The sequence below is a fragment of the Eupeodes corollae genome, chromosome 1 (assembly GCF_945859685.1).
Source record: "Eupeodes corollae chromosome 1, idEupCoro1.1, whole genome shotgun sequence".
NCBI classification, from domain to species: domain Eukaryota; kingdom Metazoa; phylum Arthropoda; class Insecta; order Diptera; family Syrphidae; genus Eupeodes; species Eupeodes corollae.
The window spans coordinates 118377538-118394000 of record NC_079147.1 but is presented as its reverse complement, the minus strand read 5'-3'; the positions used below and the strand labels follow the sequence as shown (position 1 = coordinate 118394000).

Here is a 16463-nt window from a genome sequence, read left to right as displayed (position 1 = left end):
TATTATTATTATTATTATTATTATTATTATTATTATTATTATTATTATTATTATTATTATTATTATTATTATTATTATTATTATTATTATTATTATTATTATTATTATTATTATTATTATTATTATTATTATTATTATTATTATTATTATTATTATTATTATTATTATTATTATTATTATTATTATTATTATTATTATTATTATTATTATTATTATTATTATTATTATTATTATTATTATTATTATTATTATTATTATTATTATTATTATTATTATTATTATTATTATTATTATTATTATTATTATTATTATTATTATTATTATTATTATTATTATTATTATTATTATTATTATTATTATTATTATTATTATTATTATTATTATTATTATTATTATTATTATTATTATTATTATTATTATTATTATTATTATTATATTATTATTATTATTATTATTAATATTATTATTATTATTATTATTATTATTATTATTATTATTATTATTATTATTATTATTATTATTATTATTATTATTATTATTATTATTATTATTATTATTATTATTATTATTATTATTATTATTATTTTTTTTTTTTTTTTATTAATATTATTATTATTATTAGTATTATAATCCTATGTAATATGGGAAAGACTTATGTTTGTGTATCAATTTATGTTTGTGATATAAAAAAGGGGCGTTTTCTACTAATCTTGCACAGGGCTCGGATTTGGATGGGGCCGGCCAAGTGCTCAAGCAGGCTTCTTGCAGGGAAGCAGCATTGTGCCCTGTTATACTTTGTGGATGTGTTGCGCATTAAGGTGTATTTCACCATGTGAGATCTCCCCCAATCCAAAAATTGGTAACTGTACGAACATAAATTTTCCTACATAATTGATCTTCCTTTTATCAAAATTGTGTCATTGTGTCATTTGATTTTTTAAATTTGTTTTGCATTGATTTTTTTAACTTTCTAGCTTTAATTTCTTTTTAGATGTTTCCTGATTCTCATATATTTCGGGTTTTGAATTTTAATTTTTAAAACTTTAGTTTTTTGAGTTTTAATTTACATCGAGATATTTTTTGCTTTGCTATTTCTTATAAAAGAGTATTTTATCAACAACTGTCTGTAATTGCCTTCCAGATAACAGGTCATTTTCCTCAATTACCTTCAAAATTACAGATTCAATGACATTTATTTTCATTATAGCTTAAGATATGTATATATATCTATACAAATGTGCTTACAAAAATGTCTTTGTAACGTGTAAACAACAATTTTTATAATTCTGTTTCAACTCCAAAATGTAAACCTCATCGTTATCTGTTTTTACCGTTACTTTCTGAACGTTTACTTAACACATCTGACAGAAGAAATCAAATACATAGGTACCAACCAAACGACATTTCAATTTAGTATTTTTTTGTTGAAAAAGCAAAAGTAAAATCGAAGACAAAGAACACTAATGGAAGAAGGAAATAATAATATAAACAGATCAAAATAGAGAACCGTTATAATTTTGAGCAAATGGAAGATTTTAAGATTAAAATTAATAACATATAACAAGTAATAAATAATAAAATGCACGACTGGGTCGCACGAACTTGCTCCTATATGCTAAGAGTCTGTTGTACCTATATAAGATTTAAAAATATACCTGTAAAATAAGTTTGTCATCAAAGATATAAATGCCATTTGACTTGTCAAAAACAACCGCGCGATTCATCCCAAGACTTTATTTAAGTTTAATACTAGAAGAACCAGGATGGAAAGTAAATTATCTGAAGATAAGAAAGAGGAAGAACATGTATGTTTAAATTGTAAATCGATCGCCAATTGGTTGTGTAGTTAGGCAGGTGTCTAAAACGAATAATAATAGTTCATTGGCGTGCTCAGCCATGTTTATGATGATAATGAATAAATGTTATTAGTAGTAGTAGGTAGAAGGTTTACAGTCCAATCGCATTCCTTCCTGCCTCGTACGAACAAGTACAAGAAATTGCTATTCATGTGTTGTTTACATTCAGGCTCTTATGCGTTTTGGATTTTAGTTATGAAGTGACACGTAAGCAATAGTTGTAGAGGTTGTACCTACGTAACACCTTTACAGGTGTTCAAAGTATGTATACATCTGTATACATACGTTGAAAAAGTGATTCTAATAGAAAATACATAAACTCTTTCTTGCCCGTTTCTTAAACTTGAACTAAGTATTTATTCTTTTATATAGGCGAAGCAAGTAAAACACGTGTGAAGCAACCTTATTCGGAAAAAATAATGTTTTAAAATCATATATGTAAACAAAGGTACCAAGATAATACTTCTTGATAGACACTTTAAAATAAAATCCGATACAGTGGTGCTACACGGCCATCGTTGGTATTTACAATGGTTATAGTTATAAAAATACATAAATATGTACCAAATGCATTAATTTGGATAAAAGATAGGAATGAAGTTACAATTTTGTCAAAATAATGTGCTCTTTCGGGATCTTTTGAGATGTAGAATTTTGAAAAAAAAATTCAATATTTTTTTTTTTTAATCCAAAGAATAAAAAATTGCACTTTTGATAATCAAATATTGTTAAGGCAATACAAGAGCTTATTCAAAAAAAAAATATTGAAACCAGTTCATAAGTTGCTGAGAAAATTAAAAAACAAAATAACGGTTCTATGAGCGGTACCTTTCCTGAGCAATAAAAAAATATGTTTTTCTTATTAAAAGAAGACATGTTAAAAACAAAATTTTAGCGAAAATTAAAAAAAAAACTATCGGTTTGTTTTTGAGAAAATTCGAATTTTCCGTTTCTGACTAAACAAATTGTATGGGGGCCACTACAAAAATTGAATAATCGAGAGCGGCAACTTCCAAAGGTTAAACAAATAGAGAGAAAATGTAGGAACTGACAAAATAAAAATCATTTATTAAAATAGAGGACATAGAATTTTACATACTATCTCTTTTCCTCTCAGGTTATTTAGGTTGCTGCAACCCTTTTCCTTGATTTTTTCACTTTTTTGTGTTTCTCTTTTTGTTGTGTGGATACTGTTGTTGTATTTCTGTGTACGATTTCTGCTGGATTATTTACTTGTATTGGATTTTAAAGTGTTGCCAAATAATGAATTATTCACCAAAGAAAGTAAGAAAGTTTGGTATAGAATGTTTCTTTTTGAAAATACAATTTAGAGCTTTATTAACTAATGTAACAATATTATTTTTGTATTTTGAAAACAAAAATAAACGATACAAAATTATTGCAGTTTTAGAACATTTTCTAACTATATTCCTCTTATTTCTTTTTCCTTAAGGAAATAATTATTGTATTACCAATGAAAATGTGTGCTGTAAAAATGTACCCTTAAAATCATAAAGAAAAAAATCTTTTCGGCTAATATGATTTTGCTATAAAAAACTCTGGTACAGAGATATTTTTATTTAAAAGATTATTTTTTTGTCGGTAGAAAAAAAGATTTCCATCTCTTTTCGTCTTATAGTTAGCAGCATTGGTCTCGATAAAGTGAATGGGTTGAAGTTTTTTTAATTCCTTGCTATTGGTTTTGCGTAAGTACCTATTTAGTTCTATGGTGGAATCGGCTTTAATGATAAATGACTATCATATTTTTGATAGTCAAATTGACTACCACCGAGTTTTCCAATTCAATTTGATTAAAAAATTACAGATTAGAATTGTCAAAATTCATAGTTGACATGGTGAAATTTTAAAATGATTCCTATAAAATATCTTAAAAAAAGATCAAATTGGCTGTTTTTGAAGAAGATATTTACTTTTCTTGGGGAGAGTACGATAACTCAGGCTACAAAGTTTAATGATGGATTCGTATAGAACATTTAAAAACAAGTTTTTTTTACTATGGGAGGGGGATCTATATAAAAAAATTAAGTATAATCATTCTTTTTAATTATTTTTTTTTCGTTTTAAATAATAATATTTTTAAATTGCACCTCCCGCCTAAACGGGGGAGACAGAACACTCCCTCCCTTGGTAAAAAATGCTTGTTTTTAACTGTTCTTAAAAAATCCGTTAATCTTGCCGCCTGAGTTATCGTACTATTGCCCTTTTTTTTGTTTTTTTTTTTCGAATGTCTTAAGCTTTTCAGTCACAAGATTTTTTTTTAATGAAAAAAACTTACTAAGAATATATTTAAGCCGTATGTCTGGTAGCTCCATTCAGAATAAACATATTTATTGGAAAACGACTATTACATTTTTGTTCTGACAGCTTTTTGGTATTAATTTGAGTATCACCTTACGTATAGTGTATAGTTCAAATTCGTTCATTTTGATTGTCATTTATCAAATATCATCCTAGCCGATACCACCCCCGCTTTCATTCCATGCTTTACTTTTTTTTAAATTCGCAGCTGATATGTCTCTTTGTGTGTTACCATGCAGGCAAGGCAATCGATGATTTTCTTGTATTAGGCTCTTGTTGCATTTACGACTATAATTTGCAAAGTCGTCACAGATTTAAGAAAAGGGATACAAAAAGAAGCGTTTTGTTTTCGTTCGATTGACCTACATATTTTATGTACCTACATATGTACATACTATGTGTGTGTAAAGTTTATTACATGTGAATTCGTAGTTTATTTTTAAAAATTAAAAGATTTTCTGTTATGGAGAGAATAATTGCAAGATTTTTTTTTTTGAATTAATTTTATTATTTGCCAGCAGATATGAAATTTGTTTTCTTGTAAGACGGTAGGTACACTTCGTGTCACATGGATAGGGACAAGCTTTTTATGAATGTATTAAATTTGTATTGCCAAAAATATGTTGATAAGTACAAGTTTTATGGCGGTTTTTACAAAGAAGGTCATAAAAAATACCTAGTTGTTTTGTGTTTTCCTAAATAAGAAAATTATTTAGGAAAACTATTAGGTACTTCTTTTTGAAAAGAAATATTTTGGCTTGCTTTGACTCTTACGCATTCTTAATTTTTATCATAAAATTGCGTCACCGCAAGCCAAAATATTTTAAGTACTTTTGGATGAATAAATCTAGTAAATTTCTTATCTTACCTTATTATGAAAAATGCAATTTAGTATTGATATATGTATGTGTGTATGTGAATGAACTTTATTAAATAAGATTAGCATTTGTTTACTTTTATTTTTTTAATTTTCTGCTTTATCTAAGAAGTAGTTTTTATTAGTGTATTTGAAGTAAATATTCAGTAATTTTCCATGGGACTGGCTCATCAGGTGTGCTTTGGTGTTGGTCGCAATTTAATAGGTTTTTCGAACACATTTTATGAAATGGGGCATATCGTATAATCAATATATAAGTTTTGCAAATAATATTTAGTTGGTTGAACATGTACAGCCTTCTATTTGTAGGCCCTTGGTCACAACATATTGCTTTTACATTAGGGTTAAGGTCATTTAGTTCTTTCGGTGGAATATTCGATGGACAAACAACAAAATAGAAGACTTGCTTGAATTTTCAACAAGCGCTTCTTATTATTAAAACGCAAACAAACTTCGCACACTTCCAAATATTTTAGGATTTTTATTAATCCCAGGTATGAAGTCAATTTAATCGTTCATGAGACTGTAATATTTGTTGTCTTCTTTCAACTGAATAATATGTTGCTACCTCTCTTTTTCCTTAATTTAATTATTTTTATTTGAAGATTATTCCTATTTCTTGTCTTCCTAATACTTGTTATTTAGAGTAAAACTGCTTTTTAGAATTTTTAACAGCTATGACATAATTAAAATTATAATTGAGCAGGATCATCAATGACTGTATAGCCAAGTATAGTCAAGTTGATTTTTTGATGTTTTCATGCAAGTGAAAGTATCTTTATTTGGGTTGAAATTAAATACTCTGACTTAATTTAGCTCAAACTTTTCAATAATACCCAATTCATTATGCTTACTAACGTACGTAGACACGCAAACGCAGACATCTCTAAAAAAACTTTAATTTAAATTCTAGGGTCCTTGAAACGTCGAGAAATGTTAATATTTTCAATTTGACTAACCAATTAGATTCTAGGTTACTTGGAACGTTGCGAAATGTAAAAAATTTCAATTTGAGTAATCAAAACGATTAGAAAAATAGGAGGTAGACAAAAACTACAAATATAGTAGGAACAGGTACAATGGCTGCATGTTTCAAAGTTTCATCCTGAAGTATTTAGTTTTATATGAAATTTCTAAAATAAATATGCAATTTGTTAAAGTGATACACCCTTGTTATAAAAGGTGCTCAATTATGTGATTTAAACTGTGCTAGCCTTAAATTAAGGGTCACTGCACACTGTTTTATCAAATTATGATACGATATAATTATATGATACAAATTCGAAAAAAATCTAAATATGTTTACCTTTCTTTGCTCTCCTAATACTTGAGTCAAAAACAATTTTTTTTGTGTAGGTTTTCGTATTTTATTAAAAAAGTTGTAAATTAATTTTTTTTTTTGAAAAATTAACTTAAAATTATCCAAAAGATGTTGCATATTATGAAATACTTTGCTTTAAAAATCTGTTTCCTTTTAATAAGATTTTTAATCGAAAACCAATTTTTACCAATTTCAGTAGCATTTCTTAGAAGTTTTTATTTCTTATACAATAAAGTTCAAATGGGATTTTTCTAAGACCATACTTTAACGCTAAATTTAGCACATAATTAAATGTATTTGAGGTCAAATATTTTATTTTATAAAAATTTTACTGATTGTCGAAGACTACATTTTTCTATACGATAATATTAGTTTAAAGCCAATATCTTAAATTTTAGTAATGTTTTAATTGTTTGTAAAAAAAAAAACTTTAAGTTCGGTCTTTTCCAATATTTTATTGAAAATTGAAAACAATATCTTCTAAAAAATAAAATTTGTTTGAAATCAATATGATACATTTTGCAAAGATAATTGAGTTTGATTTTTTGTAAACAAAAAATGTTTCCATTTGATCTTCCCAAAGTTTTATTGAATGTTGAAAACTATATGTTTCATATGATGAAATTAGTTGAAGCCAATATCTTTAATTTTTAAAAAGATATATAAGTCTAAAATTCATTTTTAATAACCTCCTCTCGTAAAATAATAAAGAAATTTAAATTCTAGGGTCCTTGAAACGTCGAGAAATGTTAATATTTTCAATTTGACTAACCAATTAGATTCTAGGTTACTTGGAACGTTGCGAAATGTAAAAAATTTCAATTTGAGTAATCAAAACGATTAGAAAAATAGGAGGTAGACAAAAACTACAAATATAGTAGGAACAGGTACAATGGCTGCATGTTTCAAAGTTTCATCCTGAAGTATTTAGTTTTATATGAAATTTCTAAAATAAATATGCAATTTGTTAAAGTGATACACCCTTGTTATAAAAGGTGCTCAATTATGTTATTTAAACTGTGCTAGCCTTAAATTAAGGGTCACTGCACACTGTTTTATCAAATTATGATACGATATAATTATATGATACAAATTCGAAAAAAATCTAAATATGTTTACCTTTCTTTGCTCTCCTAATACTTGAGTCAAAAACAATTTTTTTTGTGTAGGTTTTCGTATTTTATTAAAAAAGTTGTAAATTAATTTTTTTTTTTGAAAAATTAACTTAAAATTATCCAAAAGATGTTGCATATTATGAAATACTTTGCTTTAAAAATCTGTTTCCTTTTAATAAGATTTTTAATCGAAAACCAATTTTTACCAATTTCAGTAGCATTTCTTAGAAGTTTTTATTTCTTATACAATAAAGTTCAAATGGGATTTTTCTAAGACCATACTTTAACGCTAAATTTAGCACATAATTAAATGTATTTGAGGTCAAATATTTTATTTTATAAAAATTTTACTGATTGTCGAAGACTACATTTTTCTATACGATAATATTAGTTTAAAGCCAATATCTTAAATTTTAGTAATGTTTTAATTGTTTGTAAAAAAAAAAACTTTAAGTTCGGTCTTTTCCAATATTTTATTGAAAATTGAAAACAATATCTTCTAAAAAATAAAATTTGTTTGAAATCAATATGATACATTTTGCAAAGATAATTGAGTTTGATTTTTTGTAAACAAAAAATGTTTCCATTTGATCTTCCCAAAGTTTTATTGAATGTTGAAAACTATATGTTTCATATGATGAAATTAGTTGAAGCCAATATCTTTAATTTTTAAAAAGATATATAAGTCTAAAATTCATTTTTAATAACCTCCTCTCGTAAAATAATCGAGGTGACAGTTTTTTTTTCAGTTACATTGATTTATAAAAAAACGTTAATTGATTTTTTTTCCAAAATGTTGCTTTATTCAAGTCACTAGCCCCAGGCGAAAAGAAACTTCCCGAACGTACGGAAATATGAACGTACAAACATACCTACATTAATACATATAACAAACATCTCTCTAAAAATCTTTTATTTAGATTCTAGGGGATCAAAATACATCCCTTCCTTAGTGCCCATTTGAACGTAAGTTGTCTTGCCGATTGACGCTACTGTTGGTGTGATTTCTGAAAAAATTGTTCCTGATAATAATCTTTTATTTGTTTTAAAAAAGAAAACAATGTAAAAGCATTGGCAGTTTATCTTATTACTAGCATATGTAGTTGGGCTTTCAGAAGACTTAATAACATATACATATTTTCATTTCAGCTTTAACTTATGATATTGTAATTTTAATAGAAACCTGATTCTCTGATATAATTAAACAAATTAATATTTTCCAAATTATTATTCTGTTTTTAGGAAAGAAAGATGAAATTTGAAAACTAGTATGGAAAGGGAGAGTATTGATTGACGTCCGAGGCACATTGGCATTTAGACTAGTTGAATTGAAATCAAACTTCAATTCTTTAGATCAGCGGTTCCCAAACTTTTTAAGCTGTGGAACCCTAAACAATGCCCAAATATATATCGGAATCCCAACTCCTGACTATAGCAAAAAATGAAAAATAACACATTTCAAAATCAATGTTTTTATTTAGTGTGAAGAATGAATCTGTTTCATTGTTTTATTTATAATTGTTTTAAAATTAACTTCTATGTCCGAAAGTTGTATTCGCATATCTGGGGCAGCGTCCAGTCTCGATCTGTATTTAGTTTTTGTGTAAGTATACGCCGAAAAGCCTGCTTCACAGCGGTACGTTGTAACGAAAGGCAGCAAATTTAATATAGCTTTCTTGGCAAGTGCAGGGTATTCATTTTTAACAGCAATCCAAAATTCGTGTAATGATACTGAATCAAAAACAAATTTTGATGAAGAGGAGCTCTGCAGATCTATCAGATATTCATATTCCTGTATACTTAGTGTCATAGGCTTGGTGGTTTTCATAAGAAATGGATTTTGTACCCACTCGATGTCAGTATTTGTATCTGGAAAGTAATCTAGCATGGATCTTTCGAGGCTTACCAAATGAAAAGCAATCACATTTCTAATATCTGCTTTGAGTTCTAACAGGTTTTCTTGTAAAAATTCATGTAAGACTGGAAAACATTCAACATTATTCTCTTGTACACACGATAGCCAGAAATTAATTTTTCTTTTCAAAGACTCCAGTTTGTCTCTCGCAAAAAATACTGTTATAGATTTTCCCTGCAAAGTTGTAGCAGTTTCGTTGATCTTTTCAAAAATGTCTGCAAGATAAGCTAATTTCGTAATCCATTGCTCATCATGCAACGCATCGAAGAGATTTGCAGTTGATGACATATTTTTTTCCAGTTGGAACACATTCAACTCATTACGAAGTTGGAATAACCTGGATAAAGCTTTCCCTCTGGAAAGCCATCGGATTTCAGTATGAAGAAAAAGCGATTCGTACTGACTGCCCATATCTTTGCACACTAATTTAAACAATCTCGATTGGAGAGGACGACTCTTAACAAAATTTACTATTTTCACAGCTTCATCGAGAACTTTTTTTAAATCAGTTGGCATTCTTCTCATAACAAGGGCATAGCGATGCAAAATACAATGACTACTGGTACTTCTAGGAGCAATGTTTTTAATTTTTGATACAACTCCTTTAACCTTTCCCACCATTGCTGCGGCTCCGTCACTGCATATATCAATACATTTTCCCCAATTAATGTTGTGTTTACTCATGAAACAGTTTATGACCTTGAATATTTCTTCGCCAGTTGTATTTGTTTCCAAAGGTGTACAAATGAGCAAATCTTCTTGAATAGATTTATCGAAAGGATACCTCACGAAAACAAGAAGTATTGAAAGGCCAGCAATATCCGTGCTTTCATCGAGTTGCATGGCAAACATATCACAAACATTCAATCTTCGAACGAGTTCATCTTCAATGTGGTCGGATATTTTGTGAATCCTATCAGACACAGTGTTGTTTGAACATTGAACTGCTGCAACTTTTTTTGCCGCGGCTTCTCCAAGTACGCAGCGAACTGTATCTATCATACAAGGTTTAATTAAAGTCTCTGCAACAGTGTGTGGCTTTCCAGATCGGGCTATCCTGTAGCTTAGGATAAAAGACGCTTCAGTTGCATTTTCGTTGTCAGTTTTTGCATATGTTGTCAAGTTTGACACCACGGATTCGTACATCTCTTTTTCTTTTTGAAAATAGCTGATGTTTTTCTCCTTCAAATTTTCATGAATCGTATCGAAATGGCGTTTTAGTTTTGCTGGTGCGAGAGAACTATTGACTAAAATTTTTTTGCAAACAAGGCATAAGGCATCTGGTTCTTCGGAACTACCAACAGGAATAAATCCAAAAGATAAATAAGAGTCATCGTATCGCCGTTTTTTTGAGTGCAGTTTTGCTTGATTTTCTTGATAATGTCTTGTTGAACTTGATGCCGCGTTTTCTGCATCCTAAAATTTAATAATCAAGGAAAAATTGATTATTTCCAATGATATATGAATGGACATATATGTATATGGCTATAACCAAAATAATAGGACTACTCACTACTTCCAAACGATATTGTACCAAGTGAAGTGGAAGCAATTGATTCAAACTAAATTATAAGCAATCGTTTTATATGTTTTTTCCACAAAAACAAAGAAGAATGCTAGCAGTTGCAATTATTATGCAAAAGTGGTGGATTTGGCTGGCCAAAAAAATTGAACATCGAAAGCAAATTTAATAAAAACGAGTTTTTAGTCTTGTGACAAATAAAATGTTGGTAAATAATAGTGCCCTGATATTTTAATATTGCTTACCTGAATTTTAAAATTTTTACTAACGAACATTATGGGAAGAAAAAAAACATTTCGCTGAAGCTTAAGGTGCAAGCATTTTGGTTTTACGCGAAGGGGGTGAGTCCATCCAAAAGAATGCAAAATCACTTAAATGATATTCAACGACAATATTCAATTTATTCCAAGCTAGAAAAGTTCCTGGAGGCAAAGAATACATGTTTAAAGTTATGCCTAATAACAAGAGAATCCTGGTTAGGAAAGCTAAACCAAATCGATGTTTGTCCACCAAAGGTTTGACACGTAAAACACTAGTTGAAGTGAGTGCCAGGACGATTCACCGAATCTTATTGGAAGCAAAACTGTTTTTCTTTTTTACTATCGGACCAAACGAACCGTTCTAACCGTTATGGGAGAAGAAGTGTGTGGCAAAATGATTGAACCTTTTCAAATGACCGGCCGTGAAAGTCATAATCGCCAGTATGTTCCTTGATTTATTTACTCACCGAACAATCAATATTTTTTGAAGACTTTGCTGCTCCTTCATCATCAGCCACTGTTTTTGATATTGAAGTTTGTTGCGAAAGGCGTCCTGTCTTAAGCCAGTTTTCCATAATTATTTAAGTTTCAGGCAGGAGTCTGATAAAACGAAAACTAGATTAATAAACATTTGGACACGATTTTGTTGTTTTCGGCACAATAATTATATTTACTTACATTTTATAATAAATATATTTCACTTTCACTGGACTCGAATCTAACATTGAACATTCCCGAAAAATATGGAAGAAAACAAACAAGGGGCAAATTTGAAATTTGATTTAAATGTCTGACTATGTACATACATACATACATTTTTTAAAATCTTTGTGAGATAAATCTGCATTTGTATAACAGTTGTGCGTCAACGATACCCACACGCATGCATTTTTGAGTCAAATGTTCATTCTCTGTGGGAGAGTGTGTGGAACCTTCTGAATGCACGCGTGAACTATACTCACACGCATGCATACTTCATGGGAGTTGTGGCTCATGGCTTTCTTGGGAAAGTGGATGCTATTGTTTCATTTTGTTTGCTTTTTTTTGAATTATCGTTAGTTCACACTTCAATTAAAAAATATTAACTTAAAAAAAAAAAATCAAACTTTTTTTGTTGAAATTTTAATTTTTGTTTATTTTGTCGTTTGTATTTTACTCTTTATACTCGAAATTTGTGGAACCCTGAAAACTTTCCCTGGGGTTCCGCGGAATACACTTTGGGAACCGCTGCTTTAGATATTGATAAACTTGTTGTAAGTGTCACGATAGGTGAATTCGAATTATTTATTTTTGTAAGCTTTATTACTCCCAGGAACAATTAAGGTATATGTTATTTATAATATTCATTTAAATAACTAACAATCAATATTAGAGAATTAAAATGTATTTATAATTTAAATTTTTTTTATAGGAGATTTCAACAATAGTAATACTGATTATTTGGTCCCTCTTAACGCTTATGTGTATATTGCCAGTATAACAGTCGTGTTATATTTTTCTATTGTTGTATGGCACAGCCATTTTAAAATGTCTGTTATTATTTAAAGATGGTATCTAAAAATTGAATTATTTTTCATACTTTTTGAAGGGCTTATTAAACGGTATGGTTGACTAAAAATGAATGAATTAGGAGAAATAGTTCGTAGAGAACCAAAGCCTAGTGACTTACAACTCTCAAAAATTAATGTGTGTGCGACTTACGTCAGGAATGGAGGGAACCTACAGTACCTGTCCATATTATTAGACGCACTTTAGATTTTATGCAAAATCTTAATTTCCAGCTTTTATGATCAGGTTTTCGAATATTGTAATGTATTTAAATTATTTTGTATGCAGAATATAAACTACTTCCTAGAAATAAAGCAACAGATTTAAAGAATTTATTTTTTAAAATTTTATTTTCAGTTTTTTGTTGTTATTTTTGTAATTTTTTTTCAATATTTTGGTGAATCTCCTTTTGCTTTGATAACAATCTCAATTCTGAGCGGCATACTGTCAATGAATGATTTATCTGTTTCTTGCATTTGTGGGTGGTGATTCCAAATGTAATTTACTCTTTCCCACACGTTTAAAATTGGCTTCATATTAGGGCTGTTTTCCGGCCAGTCCAACTGAGGGATATTTTCGTCCTTCAAATAAGTTTTTATAGACCGGGTTGTGTGGTATGGAGCTGCATTTTGCATACAAATATAACCATACATCCATTCTTGAACGTTAAAAATGTTGCGAATAATCTAATAATTATAAAAATTCTGCAGTGCGTTTAATAATATAAAGTTTAGTTTGGTTTTGTGCATCTGAATTATTTTAAATAACGTGTATTCTATTTTTTAAATGTTTTATCTAGACAATTGATGAATTTGTATCTTAAAAGCATTCTAAAAATAGTTCTTGAAATATGGGAGGTTGTGCAATCTCAAAAACATAAAGCATACAAATTGTATAAATCTCATAAAAATAATTTTCAACTTCGTTTAAATTATCTAAAAATTTTCAAAGTGCAATCAATTTACTCTATGACTTCTTTAATGGAAATTTCTTGTTGCAAAAGTGACCTCAAATTAAACAGCAACCGTTTTTGGAATTTCATAAGCGAAAGGCGTAAATAGAGTAGATTTCCTTAGTATGGAGTTTCATGATACAATTACTAGTGATTTACCTACAACATGTAACTCATTTGCTCAATCGTTTTCAATCAGTCTAATCTTTGGATACTCCTCATATCCAAAAACTACTTGGCATTAGTAAAGTCTTAAAAATCGTTTCTTTAGTTCTAGAGTTCACAAAGTTAAAATTGACTGTTTGCTCTCAACATTTCTCTCAGTTAAGTCTGCTGTTCCTGCTGTTTTTTTAAGATTCCAACGTCCTTTTTTTCGCTGACGACCTTTACCTTTACCGTTACATCTCTTGTAAAACTGACTGTTTTCTTCTTTGGGCGATATGTCGAAGCTTGACAAATGGTGTGCGCATAATCATCTTCTCTTAAATGTTTCAAATTGTCAAGCTTAGCCCTGTTTCCAAAATTTGAATCAAATAGTATTTGATTGTAAAATTAACCACAAAATTTTGGAACCTGTAATATAATAAGAAGAAATATCTTTGAGTAACCTTAGATACAAAATTTTCTTTTTTGCCAAATTATGTATTTGTTAAAATAAAGCTAATTATATGCTTGGTTTCCTGAAAAGAAATACAAAATACTCAGATTGATATGCTTTAATATCTGCTTACAATTCACTCTTAAGTTCAGTTCTTGAATAAATAGCATTGTTTGAATCCTTATTAAAATAATTCAATAGAAATAAAAAAAAATATCATCGAGTTCATGAGAGACATAATTACTTTTCCCATCAAATGTCCTAATTTATTAACATAAGTTAATAGTTTAAAAGCACCCGATATAACTACACGCTATCGAAGTCAATTTCATGAATAGTTTCATGGTACAAATAGCCGTAAACTAGAAAACAAGTGAATTCAATTTGCATTAGGATTAACATTGATCTTCATGTTTCGAAAAACAAAATAAAAATATATTTGTTCAATAATATTAAAACTTCAACTTAATTAAAATAAAAAAAAGAGGCTGGGATGCGACCCACACTGATAACTTCCCATCCCGTCTGTCGATTTGTCTTGCTTAAAAGTTTGTCTATATGTACTAGTATCAACTTTACCAAATTTGCGTTCTATTTTTTATAGATTTTATTTTTTATGAAAAACGGACTGTTGGATTTTTATATAAAAATCACTGAATATCGAAAACAATATTTTCTGTAAAATAAAATAAGTTTGAAGCCAATATTTTTTAATTTTTGAAAAGCTATTTGAGTCGAAAGTAAATTTTTACCAACTTTTGTTAAATTTTTTTTAGGTATTAAATTTTTTGTACAAAATCTATCAATTCGATTTTTTTCAAAATTTTACTAAATGTCAACAACAATATTTTTTGAAAGATAAAAGTAGTTAAAAGCCAATATCTACAATTTTTGAAAAGATATTTGAGTCGAAAATCAATTTTTACGAACTTTTATAAATTTTTTTTTTTAAGGTTTTTATTTTTTGTAAAAAAACTGTCAATTCGATTTTTCTCAACATCTTTCAGAATGCTTAAAACAATATTTCTTATAAGATAAAATAAGTTTGAAGTCTAACTTTCAAGTTTTTGAAAAGATATTTGAATCCATATTCAATTTTTACCAACTTTTGTTAATTTTTGTTCGGTTTTTAATTTTTTATAAAAAAACTGTCAATTCGATTTTGTTCAAAATTTTACTGAATGTTGACAACAATATTTTTTGAAAGATAAAAGTAAATTAAAGCCAATATCTCAAAGTTTTGAAAAGATATTTGAGTCGAAAATCAATTTTTACCAACTTTTATTAATTTTTTTTAGGTTTTTATTTTTTGTAAAAAAAACTGTCAATTTGATTTTCTTCAAAATTCTACTGAATGTTGAAAACAATATTTCTTATAAGATAAAATAAGTTTGAAGCCTAAATTTTAAGTTTTTGAAAAGATATTTGAATCGATATTTAATTTTTACGAACTTTTAGTAATGTTTTTTTTTAGATTTTTATTTTTTATAAAAAAAACTGTCAATTCGATTTTTCTCAAAATATTATCGGATTTCAAAAACTTTATTCTCCGTTGCTCAAAATTATTTTGGAGATGAAATAATATGCTAGTCGTTAAATTTAGGAGGTGACAAATTTTTTTTTTCAGTTTTTTTGATTTATAAAAAAAACCGTTATATTGATTTTTTTCAAAAAATATACCTGTTTTGTATCACGTTACAGTTCATTATATAAAATTAAATTCAAGTCTCTAGCGGTTTTGGTTCGTAAGATATTTAGGGTTAACCAAAATTTTCACCTTTTTTTTAAACTGCTATGGTAAAAAAACCACCCACGCAGTTTTCTTAGGAGCCCTTTCTGCATCTTTCTGCCTTATTATCTGTATAACAAAATTTATTTGAAGTAGATATCTCTTCTGGTTCTTGAGCTATGGACGACGAAAAAAACGTCGCGAACGTACGGACGTACGGACGTACGGACGTACGGACGTACGAACGTACGTACACACGCACGCACAGACATCTTTCTAAAAATCTTTTATTTCGACTTTAGGGACCTTGAAACGTCGAGAAATGTCAAAATTTTCAATTTGACAAATCGGACCCATTACAATAACTTCCTATGGGAAGTTAAAAATTAAATAACAATTTTTTTTATTTATTAGGTAATCTCTTTTTTTCTTCCGCATAAATATATTTTTA

At 28.1% G+C, this 16463-nt stretch overlaps 2 protein-coding genes across 2 annotated transcripts in view; one reads left to right on the top strand and one right to left on the bottom strand.

Annotated features, from left to right (window-relative positions):
- Window positions 1-8713: 8713 nt before the first annotated feature.
- Window positions 8714-16463, top strand: part of LOC129943366 (mushroom body large-type Kenyon cell-specific protein 1) — a 131636-nt gene continuing 123886 nt past the window's right edge. The window contains exons 1-2 of the mRNA XM_056052754.1: window positions 8714-8843; window positions 12424-12438. The gene's annotated coding sequence lies outside the window, so the exon portion shown is untranslated. The remainder of the gene's footprint in view (window positions 8844-12423; window positions 12439-16463) is intronic.
- On the bottom strand, window positions 8966-11760 carry LOC129943152 (zinc finger BED domain-containing protein 5-like). Its single transcript, XM_056052414.1, has 2 exons — window positions 11653-11760; window positions 8966-10819 (listed from the first exon to the last, which is right to left on the bottom strand). The coding sequence occupies exons 1-2, from the start codon at window positions 11758-11760 to the stop codon at window positions 8966-8968; spliced, it is 1962 nt and encodes a 653-aa protein (XP_055908389.1).